This window comes from Dermacentor albipictus, chromosome 6 (genome assembly GCF_038994185.2).
Source record: "Dermacentor albipictus isolate Rhodes 1998 colony chromosome 6, USDA_Dalb.pri_finalv2, whole genome shotgun sequence".
Classification (NCBI taxonomy): Eukaryota; Metazoa; Arthropoda; class Arachnida; order Ixodida; family Ixodidae; genus Dermacentor; species Dermacentor albipictus.
Window position 1 is genome coordinate 120,012,750 of NC_091826.1, and position 22,226 is coordinate 120,034,975.

At 46.0% G+C, this 22,226-nt stretch overlaps 1 protein-coding gene across 12 annotated transcripts in view; it reads left to right on the forward strand.

Annotated features, from left to right (window-relative positions):
• Window positions 1–22,226, forward strand: part of LOC135913786 (putative protein kinase C delta type homolog) — a 725,274-nt gene that overhangs the window by 370,980 nt on the left and 332,068 nt on the right. For 11 of the 12 annotated variants that reach the window (XM_070541297.1, XM_070541298.1, XM_070541300.1 and 8 more), the window contains 3 exons: window positions 12,638–12,756; window positions 15,394–15,454; window positions 17,868–18,024. In XM_070541297.1, coding sequence (XP_070397398.1) covers window positions 12,638–12,756; window positions 15,394–15,454; window positions 17,868–18,024 — 337 coding nt within the window. Of the gene's footprint in view, window positions 1–549; window positions 695–12,637; window positions 12,757–15,393; window positions 15,455–17,867; window positions 18,025–22,226 lie in introns of those variants that run through there. The other variant, XM_065446438.2, reaches the window with a different exon arrangement.

The following is a 22,226-nucleotide window of genomic DNA, read 5'->3' on the forward strand; positions in this document are numbered from 1 at the left end:
GGCTGTGCGCTGGTGCACAAAACGTGGCAAGGCATTCACGGGATCCCTTTGTTCGCCACAGTTACGATGCACAAGCTCACCCTCGCGAGCAGGAGTGCAGCGTTGTTTGGGCACGGCGAAATAAGTAACTGGAGCGCTAAACAGGCGAGTACAAGGAAGGGGATGCCCACAAACATGCCCCTTCCTTGTTGCTACACGTTTGGCAGCTCCGACCCCTTATTTCATTTCTTTCGCCTACAGAACAAAAGGCGAGCTTGCTGATGTCGAGTGGCATATCCGGGACAGAGGACGCCGTTAATCGTAGCACTTGCTTTAAGCCGAAGCAGCATAGTTGTTCAAACATATTTATTATACGTTCTGCTCACTTGTTGACTTTAGTCATGAGGCGCTGACTATTAAGGGTAACGCTAAAGGGATACATACGAGGACAGGACCGGCGCTGTTAACTTATAACTGAATTTATTGCAGGAAACCTACCACGAAGTAAACTTCGGACGTATACGCGCACACCGAAAAAGAAGAAGAAAACAGTACTGTACAAGCACCGCTTTTTGTATTGACACAGTGATGTGGGGCTCCCGCACCCCGGCACGGCGCCATGAAAGACAGTGAAGGACGGCGCCATGAAAGACGATGAAGTGCGTGAGCTGCACGCCCTTCTTCTGGCCCGCCATTAAAGAGAAGCGTCTACTTTGTAAGACTCCGTCTTCAATCTACGTTACAGTATTCTTCATACAGATTTATATGAAACCCTCTCTTCGTTGTCATAACGCTAAACCCAGTGAACGCAGACAGATTGTGCATAAAATAAAGGCCGCCTTGAATGAACTCATGTGCTCTACGCCAACAGAAAGAACTCGTGTCTCTTTTTAGGCTATTCTAAAGCTTAGATCAGCAACCAACTATCCATGCGTCATGTAGTAGTCAGCGCACCTGCAATTTCCTAAATGCCACCACAGTTTGCGGCAGGCTGACTAGTGGGAGAATGACGGAGATTGCAAGCATTTGGGAAAGGGCTGCTCAATCGCTCGAAGCTATACTTTCCTATGGGCGTCCTAAATCAGTACAGAGCACCCAGGGTTGTCTTTTCAGCCTGTTTTAGAATGTAGCCAACAGCACGATCTATTGCTGCAGTATCTTGTGACGCTAACCAGCGTGGTTTATTAAAGCGGGCTTATACGGTGTCTGCGCAGGAAATGTATCTCATAATGGACATCATACACGGCGAAGCAACGCACTGCATTTCTTGATCCTCTTCGCCTTCTCTGGTAGCACCCTTTCATATATACAGGAAAACCACAATAAAATTATTATTTACCTTTACATATACGCTAAATAAAATAAATGTAAAATAAATAATAAGGGAAGGCCTCACGGCACTGTGCCTAAGTTTATTAATATAAATACTAGAAGTTCTATTTCTTAAAGGGGGAGGGGGTGGGGCTTTAAGTCATCTGTTCGTGTATGCCGCGCGCACACCAGATTGATATTACTATACTAGCTTCATCTAGCTTTAATGTGTGAACAAAGGAGCGATTTACAACGAATAATTTACGACCTTAACCGGCAAGACGTATAGAGTATGCTGAGGTAATGATATGCTGAAGAATATGGTAACTTTCTCAAACCTGGAAGGGAACAACATGTTACCGATTGTTCCCCTGCAGTAGCTTCCCAAGACAATATATATATATATATATATATATATATATATATATATATATATATATATATATATATATATATATATATATATATATATATATATATATATATATATGAGAGAGAGAGAGCATGATTATTCTCGCGAGTACAAGGCATGCTAAAAGAAATTTGTTTGAAAGAATATAAGCGGACTCGAGCGCTCATTGCACGTATACTGTATTCTCGAATCATGGCTGGCAGTTTAGCGTTCTTTGTTATTCTGGCTTCTTTGATCTAAGTAAAAGCTTACCGTTATTCGAGAGAACATTGCTCGTCCTATCGCTTTCTTTGTCATTGTCCTTTGCTTGCGCTGTTAATCTGCCACTATAGCTTAAGAGCCTAGCCCAATCCAGCTCATTACCAGCATTCTGGTTGTGATGAAGGGGAAGAAATGTAATTGTGCAGGCTATGTAAGACGCATAGCACATGAGCGGTGATCGCTTAGAGTTAGAGAATATTGGTGCGAAGCGCAGTCGATTGCGTAATGGATGGCGTGTTAAAAGTAGGAAGTTAACAAGCATAGGCTGGTGTCAACTGACGCAAGACAGGGATCGAGCGACAATCGTCTGGCAGTGGATGTAATTTTGTATAATTATGTGTGCGAAAAAATTGCAGTATAACTAATCTCTAGATGACTGTCTATGGTAGTGGCATTAAGCATCCAAGGAATGGCGCACTGCTTAAAGAATGTAGGACTGCAGCGGTCGTGCCAGTACATAAAGCCGGAGATAAACAGAATGCGTCTAACTATCGAACCATATAACTCCCATCATCATCATCATCAGCCCTTTTTATGTCCATTGCAGGACTAAGGCTTCTGCCATCAATATCATGCAAAATATTGCAATATATAATATTTATTTGTTAATTTTCTTGAGGATAAATGTTTCTTCTCTTTAACTCAGCATGGCATCAGAAAGGGTTTCTCTAGCGATAGCTACTTTCCTTTAATAACGACTTGCACTTCTATTTGGACTACGCTTTTTCAACTGACTGCATATTTCTCGACTTTGCTGTAAATCGTTCGATAAGGTTTTCATATAAACCAACAGTTTTAAAAATTGACTCTGCAGTTTTTAACTGGATTCGCGGATTTCTTTCTGCTCGTGTTCTATTTGTCAGCACTGATGACGTTAATTCCTTCTCAACGATCAGTACTTGGCCCCCTGCCATTCCTAAGTTATATTACTGACTTATCTGCTGCAATTATCTCCAGAATTTATTTATTTGATGACGCCCGTGTGATTAACCATAAAATATCTAACGTTCCCATATCGACTCGCTCCAGGTCGGTCTTAATAGCATATTTGATTGTTGGCTTATTTGGAAAATAGAACTGTACGTTAAAAAGTGCAAGCCTATGAGCGTTTCTCCTTCCAATACCACATGCACAACTTATTTTCTTCACAATCGTCCAGTTGAAAGTGTAACATCCTACCGGTTTATCGGTGTCCATATACACTCTGTCTTGGATATTACATAGAGAACGTATGGCATGCAAGAGAGAGAGAGAGAGAGAATGAAGAGGAAAGGCAGGGAGGTTAACCAGATATGAGTCTTCGGTTTGCTACCCTACACTGGGGATAGGGGTTAGAAAGATGACAGAGAGGAAAACGCTAAAAAAAGGGGAAGAAAAGGGACGCACACACATGGAGACACACACACAAAAGGCGTTCCAGGTAAATTCGTTCACACAGGCCGGTAGATCGCAAAAAGCGTAATAGCGCTTGCACGGCCTTCTTCAGTGACGGTAGGTCCTTTCTATGGTGTAGAATTCTTTTTTCGGATAGCGGTTGGTCGTCCAGTTGGTCAGGTTCGTGGCGAAGGCATGCCCTCTGTGGACTGTGCTGCGGGCATGCGCTCAAATTATGGCCAATTAATTCTTCATGGCCTCAGTGGTCACAGGTTGGGGTGTCGGTCATCCCTATGCGGAATGCATAGGCTTTGGTAAAAGCAACGCCCAACCAAAGTCGATATAAAAGCGTGGCGTCTCTTCGGCGAAGCTGTGATGGCGCTCGAAGACTTAGTGTGGGATCAAGTGAGTACAGTCGCGTATTTGTTATATATGGCTCATTCCATTGCGACGCGGCGCACTGCCGAGCAAGTAGGCGGAGCTTCCGTGCCGCGTCAGTTCTAGAAAGAGGAATTGGGATGTGGCATCCTCAGTACGGGTTGAGCGAGCAGCGTGATCCGCCCGTTCATTGCCGATAATCCCACAGTGACTTGGAAGCCACTGGAAGCTTATTTCATGGCCTGAATCACTTATATGGTGTAAAGTCTCTGTAATATGGAATATTAGTTGTTCGTGCGGTCCGCGTCGTAAAGGTGACAGTAGAGACTGCAGTGCCGCCTTGGAATCGCAGAGTATTGTCCACTTGTATGGCGGTTCATCACCAATGTGATGAAGGGCAGTAAAGAGCGCTGCGAGCTCTGCTGCCGTTGATGTCGTCGCGTGGGTCGTCTTAAATTTGATTGTTGTAGCTTTCGCTGGTATGACGATTGCCACCGCGGAGCTGCTTGGAAGGACAGATCCATCAGTGCAAATATGCGTAGAGTCACGGTAGTTCTCGTACAAATATAGTAGCGTGAGCTGTCTAAGGGCTGATGATTACAGATCAGCTTTTTTCGAAATACCAGGTATTGCGAAGCTGATGTTTCGCTGAGCGAAGCACCATGGAGGGATCGAAGTCTCGCAGCCGGAGTGAAACAAGCTGGCAATGAGTCATCATATGCAGTTATCGTTTGGTTGAAAGATGCGTGTGGTCTGTCCACTGGTAAAGAGGCTAAATGGTGACGAGGAGTCCTGGTTAGATGCCTTATATGGGTCCTGAGTACTTCAATTTTAATGTGGGTCTTGACGAGGTAGTCTCTAGCGATTGCTATCGTTGCCACTGTTGAACTCTGAAGCAGGCCTAGAGAGATTCGGAGCACTTGACCCTGAAAACTTTGTATTGTGCGTATATTCTCTTTTGCCTGTGCTGTCTATTGCTGGCAAGCTGTATCGCAGAAATCCTAGAAAAAGCACCCTGTACAGTTGCAACATGGCACTTGGCGACATTCCCCAGGTCTTGCCAGCGAAAAACTTGAACAGGTGGCAGATGCCTGTCAACAGTTTTCTCACGTATGATATGTGTGGGCTCCATGACATGTCCCTGTCTATTATGACACCTAGAAACTTGTACGATCGGATCCGTCGTATTATTTGGCCATTTATCATTACACTGTAGTTTGCCATGGGTTTGCGCGTAAATGGCAGTAGTGCGCATTTCTCGGAGGAAATTTCCAGGCCTCGATTACGGAGATAGATAGCAGTTTGTGTGGCAGCTCTCTGAATTCTCGCTCGCAAGTGTAGGCATGTTGCAGCAGACGTCCACATGCAGATGTCATCCGCGTACATTGATAGCCTGACAGTGCTTGGCACGCGCTCAAGGAGAGCAATTAGTGTTAGGTTAAATAACACAGGGCTAAGTACACCGCCCTGGGGGACGCCGCGGTAGCTATAATGTAGAGAAGCATGGCCTTCCTCGGTGCTTACAAAGAAGGATCGCATGGATAGATATCTCCGTATCCATTGAAACAACCGACCACCCACTCCTACCTCTGCGAGAGCAGAGAGGATGGCTTCATGCGTAACGTTGTCATACGCCTCATTAACGTCGAGGAATAAAGAAACGCTGAGACGCTTATGGCATTTCTCATGTTGAATGTAGGTGACCAGGTTGACGACGTTATCGATCGATGATCGACAGCGTCGGAAGCCCGCCATGGCATCTCGGTTGGTGTTGTGGTACTCCAAGTACCACTCCAGGCGTCCTAGGACGATTCTCTCCATTACTTTGCCCACACAGCTCACCAAAGCGATCGGGTGATATGATTAGAGTTCCAACGGCGACTTGCCAGGCTTCAGCAGTGGAGCGAGGTGGCTTGCCTTCCAGGTTGTTGGTAGCGTGCCATTTCTCCAAGATGCATTGTACAACTCAAGGAGTACAGTTCTCTCTCGCTTCCCCAGGTGACACAGAGCTCGGTAGGAAATTCCGTAAGGTCCTGGCGCTGATGTGCGGCTACACAAAGCTAATGCTGCCTTAAGTTCGTGGATTTAGAATGGTAGATCCAACCAGTGATCACGTGGTGGTGGACAGCTGCTCGAAGGCGATGGAATGTTGGTAGCTGAGAGTTGGCCGGATAATCTGGCGCAGAAATCCTCTGCCACGTCAATCTACGATCTCTTTTGAGAGAGGGCAAGCGCCTTGAATGGGAATCGCTGTACGGGAAGTGTCCGGAGACCGCGCACCGTTCTTCATAGTTGCGATAAAGGCTTGCGTGGATCTGGCGACTCGCAGAAGGCAGCCCAACGTTGCAATTCTAGTTTGTCTAACCGGCGCTGTATCTTCTTTTGCGTGTGCCTGGCGGTCCGTAGATCGTCCATTGTCTTCGTACATCGGTATCTTCGTTCAGCCCGTCATCGGATTGCTCGAAGTCGTTCTAGTTCCACATCAAATTCATTCAGTTTCGAAGAGCTTGTGAGAGTACGCATAGTGTCTTGCAACGCGCTCTTGACTGCCTCTTCCGAGTCGAAAGATGGATTGGCGTCACAGTGTTCTTCCATAATAGACTGAAATTTCAGCCAGTCCACTCTTTGGATCGCATCCCGTATTTTGGAAGGGGACAATCCTCCGATCTTGATGTACATAGAGATATGGTCGCTTCCGTGCGTCTCTATGTCCACAAACCACCCTGCACGCCTTACAAGGCTTTGCGAGACGAAAGCCAAGTCAAGACAGCTGCTGTACGTGGAGCACGTAAGAACGTAGCACTCCATCATTCAGCAGCCAAAGTTCATTACTGGAGGCGAAAGATACCAGAGCTCTGCTCTTACGTTGATCATCGGACTTCCCCAGAGTGTATTATAGGCGTTGAAATCTCCAATAATGACCCAGGGATTAGAAGTTGAGGAAAGGATGTCTCGTAGTTATTTGTAATCAAATCGACTTGACGGAGATAGGTAGGCGCCTACAAAAGTAAAGGCCAAATTCATTTTCCTTACGTTTAGGCATATATATTGATTATTGTCATATGATAATGATGACTGATGAGTGTAGGTGAGGTCACGGCGAATAAACAGCAGTACCTAACTGTTTTCATAAACAGTTGACGACATAAATGATTCATATCCAGAAAGCCTGATTTTGTTCGATAAGTTCGGCTTGCAAATGACCATAATGGGAAACATATTGGCGTACACGAAGGGACGGAAATCCGAAAGGCGCTTTCTGAGTCCGCGGGCATTCCACTGAAAAATAGCTGCTTGTCGCACCTCTTCCCTAAAAGACCGTGGCTGTGGAGCCATGATCTACTCAAGGGTTGCAAGCACCGGACTCAGAGCGTCCAGTGCTTCAAGCGCACTTCTGGCAGACGGTGTGTCCATGTTGCTTAGCAAGACGCGAATGGCATTCATTAAAGACCTGATAAGTACTGTCAGTTGCTCATCTGTTTTCCGCGACTCCTCGGATACAGCACCTTGCTGTACTGGGGGCGGCTTCTTCTGTGGCTCTTCTGGCGGTCGCGTACGCGGAAGTGGCGGCCATTCCTTTGTGGAGAGAGATCTGGCAGTTTTCTCCCTTCCAACATCGGTGTTCGGAGTGCTGGAAACTTCCGCTGATGATGATGATTGACGAGTTGACTTTTCCTGAAAGCTTGATGTTTTCCGTCGGGAAGACCTTCGTCGGTGACGTCGTCTTCGCCGTACTTTCACAGCGGCCTCTTTGTGAGTAGAGTTGTCTCTCACCATTTGTTTACGAATGGTAATCTCTTTCTTGATCTGGGGACAGTCTTTGGAAGAGGCGCAGTGATCACCTTGACAGTTAGGACACTTCAACGTGGCTGCGCTGCAGTTGTCTTCTGAGTGGGGTTCGGCACATCGAGGGCACACGACCCAATTTCTGCAAACACCCTTCACATGTCCAATCTTTTGACAATTGAAGCATTGCATTGGTCTTGGAATAAGCGGTTGAACCTGGTGACGAAAGTGGCCGACCTTCACGTAGGGTGTAAGGCAGTCGCCTTTGAACGTTATCCTCACACAACGTGTGTTGCCGAGGCGACCAACATGAACAATGACGTTGTGCTCACTTGCTGGTTTTATGAGAATGGGGAGGTCTGGATTAGATATTTCATTGTCAATGTCATAGATGACTCCTGTTATTGTGGCACCATTCGTTGGCACGATGGATCGGACCACGATGTTTTCGGCTGCGTTACATGTTGCAGTATGGTCAGCGCGCTCGGGTTCATCACATTGATTGCCAGGATGTTTCGCCTAGTGTTTATCCTAACATCCTTGATCTCGTTTGGCACGGTGTTTTCTAGATACACGGAGAGTGCTTGCCTGTTGAGGACGCGCAGGTTGTCGGTAGCGTTCTGTGGCACAAACAGGATGGAGTGAGGCCATCGTTGAGGAGCTGTTTTCACAGTGTTCGAGCTGGACGCCGAAGATGAGTTGGTAATTCTTCATTTGGCCTTGCGGTACTGGACTAGTTGAAAGCTGTCTTCCGAGGACTCGTCACCTGATGGGGAGTACAGCTGTGTGTATCCTCACTACCACCCGCCTCGGTTGCTCAGTGGCTATGGTGTTAGGCTGCTGAGGACGAGGTTGCGGTATCGAATCCCGGCCACGGCGGCCGAATTTCGATGGGGGCGAAATGCGAAAACACCCGTGTACTTGGCTTTAGGTGCATGTTAAAGAACCCCAAGTGGTCGAAATTTCTGGAGTCCTCCACTACGGCGTGCCTCATAATCAGAAAGTGGTTTTGGCACGTAACCCCTCCCCCCCCCCCAAAAAAAAAATCCTCACTACTACTCAACGTATTTCCTGGCTTCCTCGAACCGATGTCCGCGAGTGAACGGGAACCGGGAGGATCCTCGGGGTGTTGTACAGCCATCACCGCGATGGAGGGGGCGGTAGATCCCACAGGTGCAGTGAGAAGTCCAGAAAAGCACAGAGACGGGCGAGATGTGCGAGCACAGCAGTCGCAAGCCCCGGAGTATCACCCACACGCTTGTGAAGGAGGATACACAGAAATCTTAAACTTACACAGAGGGACAAGAGCCAAATATCCCCCACCGCACAAAGCTCTAACGAAGGAGAAAGCAACGAGTTGGCGCAGATTGCAGACAAACTTCTTCCCAAATTTATACATCCTAAACAAAATGTACCCAACGCAATACAGAGACACTTGCCCATGGTGCGGAGCGACACCCACACTCTATCATGTCACATGGGAATGTCAACACAATCAATCATTCCACCAGCACAATAACCCGAGAGCGAAGCAATGGAAGAGTCGGCTTACCAGCTGTGAGCTCACGGCCCAAAGGGCCTTAGTACAGCACGCTAGTGAGGTAACCATGCTCAGTGGAGCCCTGGAATAGGGGCCCACCCTTGCCGAAAGAGGCTCCAAGTCGCCGGCACCCATGAAGACGACGGAGACCTCGAGAGGCTAAATCCTTGAAAGAACCAGATAGTGTTTCTCTCTCTCTCTCTCTCCGCAAGAGAAGCACTTCGTCTTCTTCCATGGCATGCAAAGCAAACAAAACACTGGGCTGCCTTCGAAGAAACTTTTGTTTTGCTCCATCATCTCTAAAATCATTAATGTACACCACCTATGTACGACCATAAATGGAATATGCTTCATCTGTATAGGACTCTGAACGGGTCACACTAGCATTCATGTCGGAAACTGTCCAGGATCATTAAGCACGTTTTAGCTTGGCTAACTGCCATCACTCAGCTAGCGTCACTCAAGTGAAAACATCTTTAAACCTCATCCCACTAACTAACCCCCAAAAGCACACCCTTATTTGTGTGTTCCATCACATTTTCTGCCGTAACTCTAATCTTCGTTCCCGATGGTTTCAACAAGCCCCCTTCCTTTCTCATCGGCCTAATCAGCAACAAAAAGTCTCAGTACGCCATTGCAACAGAGTAACATGTACGCAATCATATATTCCAAGAATTTCTATAGAATGGAATTACGTACCTGCATCATTTATAAGCATCACTTATTCAATTCAGCTTAATAGTGGTCCTTGCAACGTGCATTATCTATTTACCGCTTTTGTGTTTTGTTCCTTAACTCATTTTAGTATTCTGTTTTGGTTCGCCGCCTAATATTATTGTTCATCTTTTGTTATGTTGTTGTGATAAAATTGCTAGCATTATTATTTTCCTCTATTGTTTGATATTCTTGTATGAAATGTGCTTTGTGTCTTTCATTATTGTTCTGAATTGCCATTCCCTTCTCAAATTTACTCAGTACCTTGGGGGTAGCATAAATAAATAAATAAACGTGGCTACACACGGTATTTCTGAAGCCATGTTCGTTTAACATCTGTAGTGGTAATTCTGAGACTTCCATTGCATCGACATAGGCGACATGCTTCGGTATTGCCACACTTTGCTATGGCACTTGCTTGCCAAGGTCACCATAAGCATGGTGGCATGACGAATGCTGTATGATGCCGATGCAGTGACGACGACAGAATTACAAAAAACCGACGACGTCAATTGAACAACAAAAGCAGTATGAAGACGGAAGCATGACGACAATGAAGTGAAAACTGTAAATGAAGACGGCGGCGGAACACGGGAAGTGCGATGAAGACGCAATGAGGAAAATGGGACGATGACGAGTGTAGGGCGACGATTGCACGACGACAATGGTATGAAGACAACCGCATGACGAAGCTGGAACGACGACGATGTCCCGACCATGTCTGCATGGCGACGATGGTACGACAACGAATTCATAATATCGACTATCTATCTAATGGCGGCCTGGTTACAATGTAATAACGAGAGCAAGATTAAGTTAGAAGGAGGAAGAAGGATTGGTGCGAATGGATGGCCGATGGCGGTATGATGCCGACGCATGATGACAATGGGAAGACTTGCTGAAGTGATGGCCATAGTATATGACAGCGTGATGACGACGGCATTACGACAAGGGCATGATGGCGACAGCGTATGACGATGATGACATCACAAGAGTAAGATTTTAAAGTAAAATTTACGACGTAGGAGTGATCACGTAGCATCACGATGACGGTATCACAATAAATGCGTTTCTACGATGGCATGACAACTGTACGAGGACAATGGGATTGCGACGACTCTATGACGAAAATGGCTTGACGACGACATGGCAACAGTTGGATGACGAAAGCTGGAGTGACTAGGATGGCACGATCACGACAGCATGACAAGGACAATATGACAGCTCATACAGGATAGCGACTGCTTGTCGACGACGTTGTGAAGACGGTGACATGACAGCGGTGACGCAATCCTAACTGCATTATGATAGCCGAATTATGATAGAACGACGAAGAAGGGTGTCGATGGAATGACGAATACCGCATGACAAAGATGGTATCGAGACAATGGAATGAAGTCACTAAATTGATGATGATGGCAAAATGATTGCGTCATGATGCCAGCATGACGACAATTGTGTGACGATGATGGCATGACGACGACTGTGTAACGGTAGTCAGATGACGAAAGTGCAATCAGAACGATAGAATGTCCACGACGGCGTCATAACGGTGCTGTGAGAACGAATGCATGGCGACTGTACGATGACGATGGCATGGAGACGACGGCATGAGGAAAGTCTGATGACAAAGCTGGTATGACAACAATACAAGGACCACGAAGACAGACAGACAGACAGACAGACAGACAGACAGACAGACACAGACAGACACAGACAGACAGACAGACACAGACAGACAGACAGACAGACAGACAGACAGACAGACAGACAGACAGACAGACAGACAGACAGACAGACAGACAGACAGACAGACAGACAGACAGACAGACAGACAGACAGACAGACAGACAGACAGACAGACAGACAGACAGACAGACAGACAGACAGACAGACAGACAGACAGACAGACAGACAGACAGACAGACAGACAGACAGACAGACAGACAGACAGACAGACAGACAGACAGACAGACAGACAGACAGACAGACAGACAGACAGACAGACAGACAGACAGACAGACAGACAGACAGACAGACAGACAGACAGACAGACAGACAGACAGACAGACAGACAGACAGACAGACAGACAGACAGACAGACAGACAGACAGACAGACAGACGGACGGACGGACGGACGGACGGACGGACGGACGGACGGACGGACGGACGGACGGACGGACGGACGGACGGACGGACGGACGGACGGACGGACGGACGGATGGATGGATGGATGGATGGATGGAAACTTTTATTGAGTCCAGCAAAACCCGATCGAACGCGCACCCGGCTTATCCCCCGATGCGACTGACATATCTATAGTAGGATACAACTTTAGAAAAAAGGGGGCGTTTACTCCAAGGCGGATGCACACGAGCATCCACCAATGGGCGCGCACTCTGGACCGACGTCATGCGCCGGACGGCCGGTGACTTCGCCGCTTCGGTCATCTGGGTGGGGCCTCCCCTTTTTTCTAAAGTTGTATCCGACTATAGTCTGCCGGCCCGATCACAGGCGCGCTTGACGGCCAGGATTTGGTCCTCAAATCTGAGACTTCGCAGGAGCGCGCCCCACTTTTCCTCGGTGAACTTCGGGCCCAACGACCCGCACTCCCAGAGCATTTGAGACAAAGTAGCAGCCTCACCACAGGCCACGCAAGAACAATTCGAGCAAGTGTCAGGATACATGCTGTTAAAGGACGCTGGATTTGGGTAGGAGTTAGTTTGCAAGAGTGTGAGTGGGACCGCTTGCAGCCTGCTTAGCTTGGAGTGAGGCGGCGGGAAAACCTTTTCTCTAAATAAAATAATTTAGTAATTTGATAGTGATAGGAGCGTGATAGGATAGATAGATAGATGACATGTGCGCTTTCATTCCTGTGCAGGTTCCCTGATGCACATCCTGGTGATGGATCGTCCGAACCGGCACCTGGCCGATCTGCTGCTAAGCGCCCAAGTGCTGGCCGACAAGTGTCGTGACGGCGAGGACGTCGTCAACGTTTGGGTGAGCGCCGTGCTTGCGTGTCACGATAGCTGGAGCCGGCAAGGAATAAGAATAAATACTTGTTTTTTTTTTACTAAAGATGCCCCACGTTAGCGTGTGAATTCTGTGACCTCTCTACCTGATTGAGTGAAATGCGCCATTTGGCGTTTTATCGTTGTCGCTCATTGAACAACCAACCGGAAAGATAGAGCAACCAATAATGAGCCATCCAGTGCGGCCATCTTCATAGCTATTGTAGATTACTGCCGGTCAGCTTGTACGCAACATGTGGAAAGTAAAATTAGCATTTACGTTACGATAGGCAAGATGCGGCCTTTAAGCTTATTCCTAAGCGCACGAAGCTCGACCTCAGAATGCTCACTCATAGATGCGTTTTTGATAAAGAAAGTCGTACAGCGACCAAGTAAAACTTACTTAAAAGAAAAGACGCTTTTGACCCGCTGGAGAAAAGTCGCAGTTGTGGATCGGTTAAAAAATCATAGCTAGTTTGTTAATGCATACATAATGTCTAATGAAATAATTATTTCATTTTTGTGGGCGTGTGCATGCCTGCGTATGTGCGTGTGCGTGTGTGAGTGGGAATGTAGCTTCCATGGCCAGTGCTAAAGGAGATCAAATTGTTCATAATTTCTTGATGTGGAATGGTGTTTCAGCGTTGCGATGCTGTGATGTTTGCTACAATTACGAAACGCAATGCAACATCGAGTATGCTTGATTTGATTTCTGTTTCGAGGTAGCTGTTTATTTTCTTGGGGCTGTTTTTCCCGTTTTTCACTCTGATTTTCAATGAACCAATGCGTTCTTTCTTATTCTGAATACTTTATTTTCATTTCTTCTTTTCCTTCCACCGAGGCTTCTCGCTTGTAATTTTGGTTATAATCTGGTTTGCTTTATTTGTCAGTATGCTGCACTTCGTATCTTCTCCATTTGATATTTGTTTTGTGTTTCATGTTTAGTTTCTTGAAATTAGGTCTCTTTCTTTCTGGAGTAGTTTATTCGTATTGGTTTCTACGTCTACGTTTAGTTCAATGAGACAATCATTGTGCGAGGAGTTCCAATATACTTAATGCCAGCTGCAGATTACAAGGCATGACATCGGGTTTCTTTTTTTCTTTGTTGTTGTTGTTGTTGTTCTGGTGATTCAGAGTCCCAGGACAATAAAATAATGAATAGTTTAGAACCCATTTTAAAACAACGGCCTTGTCTACCTTGCCTACTGTATTTGTGGAAACATGATGATATATAACTACAAGGCCCTATCAGCTTGGAATTCGATCCTGTAACCTCGCTGAAACATCTAACATAATTCCCATATGTTTCTTTTTTTGAGTGGATTGTAGACGTTATCGTACCAATTTATATGATTGTTCAAGTCAAAACATCAGATTCAATGTCTCCGGTCGCCCACGGATTCCTTGATAACGCCTAGGAAATTAAATTGGGCCGACAGCGCTTATGCGTAGTTGTTCATGGTGTACCTGAATACAGGATTCTGTAGACGCTACGCCTTCTGATAGAGAGTTCAAGCATAGGACGCAAAACTATTATTGCCACAAAAGTAAAATTATCTTCCACATGACAGTAGCTCGAAGGTACAAAAGAAGGCCGAACACTTAGAATGAAAGCCTTGTGGCTCAAGGAAAATCGTCATGTGGGGAGGGCGAACCTTTGACCAACGACTTCCTAGGGTGGTGGCTTTACCATCAAAACTAGCCTGCAGATTGACAGGCTGAAGTCTAAATATTACGGTTCTTGCTCCTGTGCTTCATGCTGTCGTGCAATGCGCCCTTGCTCTGCTATCTGCTACTCTCCTGGTTAGCTCACAGTGTAAACTGACCACCTCAGGCGTCGGTCTTGGTTTGGATCCCCGAAATAGGAAGCACTTTTCTTTGAATGCAATACCTTTATTTTTTGCGAGGGGGTGGGCGGGACCTGTCTTGGTTACTTTTTCAATTCCGTGCTATTATCATGTACACGACAATTTTCCTTTTCGTCAGAAGTTCCTCTACCATGCGCATGACTTCAGAGTTAATGCGCATGGTGGTCACTATTTTATACGTAGCTGCTTGCATAAAATGGCGTCGACAGTAAGATAATCTTCATGAATGCATTGTTATCTTAAGCGAGCACATTCATGCAACACGGATACGCTTCCGACGAACTGTGGTTGAGCAGCTCACCTCGAGACGTCACTAACAAAATTCGACCGTCTTTCATGTCTCTAGTATTCAGTAAATTGTAATGATTATAAAGAAAAGCCACAATTCTCTGTGTGTTTGAGAGAAAGTTGGTTCGTCAAAACATCTATCCCCAATTAATCACTGGCTCAGCATCTCGCTGAAATAGCCTTCTCCTCTGATATGCAACTTGTGATCTGAAACGATATTGCAACGTGGTATACTTGTTTCTACGTCTTAATTATAGTGTGTTTCTGCCAAGGTTCACCACGAGATGTACTGCATACGTTGTGTAGAGTTTGCGAAGTTACCCCAGTTGTGCTTTCTCCATTGCTTTCTCGAAGTTACGCCATTTGATCATATTGTTCCTGAAGCTGCCACAAGGTGGCGATGCGAGTCCGTATGTCTCCCCACCGAGTCTCTCGCCATTTACTCTCTCCCCTGGCTATTTCTGTTGCAGCTCAAGCTCCGACCCAGCGGCAAACTCAACGTCCAAGTTCGCCACTTCCGTGAGGGGGAAGGTACGCGCACACATTTATTTACAAAAAAAGGAAAAGAATAAAGGAACACAACGCCAGGTGAATTCGAACAGCAGCTAATTAGCATCGTCACCTGCTTGATGGTCATCTTTATTTAAGCCTACTGCAAGAGATTCTCCTTGTAACTGAGGCTTCTCGCTTCATTCTTGCTTGTCATGAGAAACTACTTCCCCTAGCGATTTACTCATTTTCAGCAATAAAAAAGCTGTCGTTGGGGACCTCGTTTGAAGGATCCAATTAACAAATAATCTCGTTCTTAAAGAGTAGTCTGACAGTGGCAGGGTCTCCTCACAGATATATTGCTTGTGTCACGATGTAAGCAGTGACGCTTGATCTCACCAAGTGACGTAGCGTAACAACTGATTCGTGATTACCAGCACCTTCCTATTCATATAGCATCCCTCTAACATGCAGTAACAACTAAAATTCATCTACAACGCAACTCGATACCAATTTGCACTCTATCACTATCGCCCGCGATGGTGTGGTGGTGATGGTGATGATGATGATGATTTATTGGCATCCTCTTTGAAACGGGCGGTGACAAATAGTCACCTAGCCTGCATGAATTAGTCAGGCATGCTATGCACCCTTTTCATCCTAGCATTTTTGTATACAACTCCTTAATCTTTTTCTCTTTCTCATAACTTCTATATCTATCTTGTACCGCTACGTATGCCTACAATGGATCCGGTTGTATCAATCACTTTCTGCTCTTTGAGACTGAGTGGAGGTGCCATCTTGTGAACACTGACTGAACCACGTACAGTGTGAATAGCGCCTACTGTCGTGCACTAGGCACTACGTGTTCACATGGGCGCGTACAGCGCGCATATTCTCTCAAGACTATTAGTTCTGTGGTTGGAGCACAGACGTAAATGCTGATATGCATTTTGTGACATGTACAGAAACTATTGGTTTCGCACTGTAGTATTTGCGCTGCAATGAGACCACTGGCCACACATGTCTCGCGCACGATATGCGATTGCCGCATCCTCTGTTGACCACAAATCATTTCAATTTTATTGCCACTTCATTTGTCGAGCGCACATTCTAAAAAAATGGACTGGTCGCAGAGAGACATGAATGCATCACTTGAGCGGCTTTTTGTCGCGACGTGTCAGTAATCCTGCAACTTTTGCGATGCACGAAATATGCAGGGGCGTGTTATGAGTCACCAGTATAAAATAAAGAGCAATTGGCAGACTCACCTGTAGCTGACAGCTACGTAATCCGAAGCATTCTGATTTGTAGAGAACAGTCCTATAAACACTCTAACTGCTGTACAGTGAATGCTTATATAGACATTATAAGCTGTAGTGTTTATATTTCTAATAGGTTAAACGGCGTGTTTGTAATGGCAGGATATGAAACTGAAAGCAAACTGAAACTCAGTGCCAAGTACCCAGTGGCCCCAGGAACATAGACATACCCGGTGGCACCAATGCACTTACCCCGTGCACTTGCCCAGTCGTCGCTCTGGCACTTAATTTTAGACTACACTTTCTCTGCGATCCGCTCGCCCCCCCCCCCCCCTCCCGCAAAAAGAAAAGTGGCTGGACTCGGGGAAGAACGTTATGCATTAAAATCGGCAGCACTCGTATCATATTGCGGAATACACTTGTCTTGCACTGTTTTTGTACACACCAAAACGCCGCTAACGCAGTTGTGACAAAGTGTCGTAAACGTGCATTTTATTAAAATAGAGTACCCTGCCGATGTTGTTCACATAACGTTGTTGAAATTCAGGCGGTCTTTTGAAATATCGCGTTGTAAAAAAAAAATATGTGCACTGAAATACGCTACGGCATTGCCATGAAGTTCAGCAGATGGCCGAAGGAAGAATGGCAACAATTGCCTGCGAATGCGCTTCTCGAACTCAGTCATGCCCATGCAGCAATGATCAGTTTAAAGCCGGTGGCACTGACAACTACGCTGTGGCTAAGCTTCGGCACTTGCACATTTCTTGGCTGTTTTCGGCATGACGAAATTGTCCGAATGAAAATCTTGGAACTTAAGGTTCATAATTCGTGTCATAGTACCAGTGGAGCCCGTTACTTCATCGAGAAAGCGCATGCATGTACAAATACAGCTGCTCAAAGCTGTCCAAATTACCAGCTTTTGTTTATCGAATTGAAGCGCCCGTCTCAACTTTCGCAAACAAGGCGCTGGCCTCTCGCTGAACGTATTCTGTCATATTTCAAATGGCGATGTGTTAAATTTGAACCACGCTGGCTGGTTACTGTTACGCGGAAGTTGACTAGATTTGTACCACTTTTTTACCTTCATTCAACCTGCTGTTAGTTTTAAGCATGCCCCACATTATGGAACCCAGCTGTCCCACCTTTAGCCTGAAAGTGTTTGCTTCGTGTCTCCTTCCCGTTGGCTTGCGCAGCCACTCCTCTCGAGGAGGAACCGAAGGCGGCCGGAGGCATCACCCGCCGCCGGGGTGCCATCAAGCACCAGAAGGTCTTCGAGGTGAAGGGTCACAAGTTCATCGAGAAGTTCTTCCGTCAACCCACCTTCTGCGCCTTCTGCAAGGAGTTCCTCTGGTGAGTCAGCTCCGGAGTATCGTCAGTGCGTCTTTTATATTTGCTCCCCGTGGAGGTGCACAGAAAACTTGGACCTGGCCGTGTTTGTGATGTCCAGTTTCTGACATGGACATCTTATATGGACAACATGTGGCGACTCTGTCTAGAACTTGGTAATCGCAAACGTAAGCCACAATTCAGAATTGTACGTTTGAACGGTGCTCGTTGTAGAAGTTCTACGTCTCATGCTTGCGCGGCAATTTGATTTTTTTTCTGCGTGAGAGAAAAAACACTATAACACTACAATATACTAAAAACACCTGCAGACGGGTTAGATGGTGCATTGCAGATCGACGAAAAATAATCGCACAGGAACACACACGTAACACAGGAGAGGCGCTAACTCACATCTATTTCATTTGCAGCCATGCTAGCAAATATATGCGGATAGGATGACATGTGCAGTGCATAACAACAATGCAAGAAACATAGTAACATGGCAATCCAACTCATTACAACCACAACACACGTTCAAGAAACTCGCTTTCTGCCCTGAGAAGCTTCGCAGACGAATCGCCCACACGTGTATCTTCCCTTTACTTGTAATAAAAGGCTTTCAATAATTCACGCGCAGTCTTACCGCGACCTTTAAAGGCCTAGGATTCTTATGCCACTCAGTCGCGGTTCACACGCTGTGCAGTTGGCGCAATGATCAGCAGAATTTGTCCCACCTCCCCTAATAGCCCTGAAATGATCCCCTGCCTGATCATTATTGCAGCGCCCAGTCTGGTCTATGTAATCCATCCCACACGTCTACGGGATCTCGTACACGACCCCCGCACAGCAGTTAACAAATTGCTTGGCATGCTTTATTCTGCAGCCGCTCGCATTTCCATCACGCGAAATGCATGAGCATTTTCAGGTTTTGTAGAATTCCAGAACTCTAGTGGTCTAACACTGAATGATTTTATCTGTATGCTGGAGTTTTATCTTAATGTTACATTTATCTCTTTTGAGAACAGATTTTATCGTCATAGACAACGAATCTGTATTGGATTCTGCGTAGCGCCGATTCTTTGTGATGCGTTTTTAGCCTTTGTGGACCGCACCCTTGAACACAGCTTTGGTGGGAGGGGTGTGTTAAAGGTGTTCAGGTTTGTCGCTGATTATCTGTTTATTCTTAAGAAACTACAAGTTTTGACGTACACTAAATCCGTGGGGAGCATTATTCACACCTTTCCAACGAATGCGAGAGGTTCAGTGTTTACGCACGAACTGCCTTCGCAGCGTTCGTTGCAGTTTTGAGGCATCAACATTAGAGAATGGTTATGTGTGTTGAAAGTACGGTCCGCAGGCACAGAAGGAACTTTTAGTTACCTGTCGGCACATTCGAAAACAATGAAGAGAGCCATCGCATACCAATGCCTGGGGTCTGCCCTCACGAAGCCGTGCCCGTATGCAGTTTAGTATACTTTTAATCAGCAGATAACCCGGCTAGTGTCTGCTGGTTACCCTTGCGTGGTCATCGTATCTGTGGCGCAAGCCCTTTTACGAAAAACCAAGCAAGCCATGTTTGGCAAGGAGACCGTAGGGGAGAAGAACCCGGTCAAACCTGTTATGGTTCCGTATTTTCACAAGGTGGCCCACCACGTGAAGAAAGTGGCGAACCGACATGGCATGCCTGTGGTTTTTTCTGCTCCGAAGAAGCTCGCCCAGCTGCGCTCACGCACTTCGCGTGACGGAAATCCGAGCGGCTGCAGAAAAAAACATGCCAAGCAGTTTGTAAACATCTGTACGGGGGTCGTGTACGAGATCCTGTTGACCTGTGAGATGGCTTACATAGGTCAGACTGGGCGCTGCAATAATGACCGGGCAGGGGATCATTTGAGGGCTACTAGGAGGTGGGACAAATTTGGCTCATCATTCTGCCAACTGCACAGTGTGTGAACCGCGACTGAGTGACATAAGATTCCTAGGCAAAATCGTGATAAGACTGCAGACTGCGCGTGAATTGTTCAAAGCCTTTTATATCCGGAAAAGGGGAGATAAATTTGTGAGCGATACGTCTGTGAAGCTTTTCAGGGCAGAAATCGAGTTTCTTGAACGTGCGTTGTGGTTTTAATAATTTGGGTTGCCATGATACTTGGTGTTTTTTTTTTTCGTTGTTGTTATACACTGCGCATGGCAGCCTTTCCACACATATTTGCTAGCGTGGCTGCAAATAAAACAGATGTGAGTTAGCGCCTGTCTTGTGTGTTTCTCGGCTGTTCGTGTGTATGTTCCTGTGCCCTTATTTTTCGTCGAACTATAATATTTGGGCAAACAATCGTCCCGATTGAAATCAGAGGAGCACATTGTCTTGGCGCAATGCCTTCTGCAAGCGGAGGATGCATTCAAATCTCTCCATCCTAACGTATGGCGAGAATGTCACAAGAATACGAGTGCACCCCGAGAACTTTGTTGTGAGATGACATGAAGCGTCTGAGGCTGCAAATACGAGTGTTATAGACAAGTAACTATATGAAAGTGATTTCTTTTCATTGTACTGTGTAGCCGGAACGATTCGTCATTAAGGAATAAAAAAACCCTTGTTAAAGATCGACTACCGAACTTCATATGAACTAGAAAGGAAGAGTAACTCGATAATTTCGATTCAGGTATTCTTTGTTACCTCTTGATTGACTTGCGCGAAGTAGTTCTTGCACACTTATCAAGGACTTCGTTGAAAGTGAGCAAAATTATTTTTAATATTGAAGTCTATTAGCGTGCCATTTCACTGACAATTGATACCAAAGTAAAATTTGTACAGTCGAAAGCACTCTGCTGTAATCTGAGTTAGTATGTGCTTTTAACTAAATCAAGAAATCTAAGTAGATGGTTGGCTCAAGGTAAAAACATAACATTTTCCTTATGTAGCCCTATTATCATACCTTGCGCTCCATAACAAGCAGGCATGCTATACCCTGTCTTCATGAGCTTTGTGCAGCATGACGAACTCGGACGAGAAGTATAAGCGAGAGGCACTCATTCGTAGATTACGCTCAATTGTACCGCATATGCTTCTTTAAGTGCACCCTAACCTTTAGCCCTCGCACCAACTGTAACAGAAAGACAAATTATATTAAACACAATTGTATTCCCGAGTGCTTTCGACTGCGTAACTTTTACTTGAGTATCAATAGCCAATTAAATACCATGCTGATAGAATTGAATATTTAAAATAATTTTATTCAAGCTAAACGATTTACTTGGTAGATATGCAAGAACTACTTAACGCAAGTCAATCAAGAGGTAAAATTGATTACCTGAATCAAAATTATTGAGTTACTCTTTCTTTCAGCTTCACATGAAGTTCGGTAGTCGGTTTGGAATAAGCGTTTTTCATTGCTTAAAGGGAAGCTGAAGAGTCTGTCGAATTCAATAAGACGCTCATATACGGATGCGGGAACCTTATAAACGATGCAGGTAAAATTTGGGGGCGGGGAGAATTTTTCACTTAGGAGCGACGTAATCGTCGGTTAAAATTGCGCTGTAGCTCCACCCCCTGTGGAGCGCCGCGTGCTGCTGCTGACGATGCAAGCGGAGACCGGAAACCGCGGCGTAGTGACGTCAGCACTGGTGTTCCGTTCCTTCGCAGTCTCTGCGACCGAGCGTGACCGTGCTTATTTCTGCGTGCGTGCAATCCTAATCTGCTTCGCTCGATCCTACATTACTTTGTGTGTATGTAGAGTGATAATTGACTTGCGCAGCATCAATTAAACTTGTAGGCCAATCATGCCGGTGTTCTGTGCAGCCTACCATTGCACGAACACCAGCGGCCGCGACGATGTCCGGATGTTCGATTAGTTCCCGCAAGACAAGAAGCTTTCAGCTAAGTGGGAGGCTGCTGTGAAGTGAAAGAACTTCAAGCGCTCAAGAACAACAGTGCTGTGCTGTAACCACTTCCGTTATGACGATTACTACCAGAGTTTATCAATAATGCGTGCTTTGGGTTCTCATTCGTGTGAACACGCTGAACGGAAGGTGCATATTTATCTCCCACCCTTGACGCAGTTTTTATCGCCAAACGCCGCAAATTTTCTGTTCGCACGTGTGTTATGAAACAGCCTGCATGTAGCTACCGTAACACAATGCAAGTGTAAAGTTTGCACGTCTTGGAAAGCCGGCTCACGTCAGGACGCTGCGCTCCCCCTTCTCTCACACACATAGAGAAACCGACCATC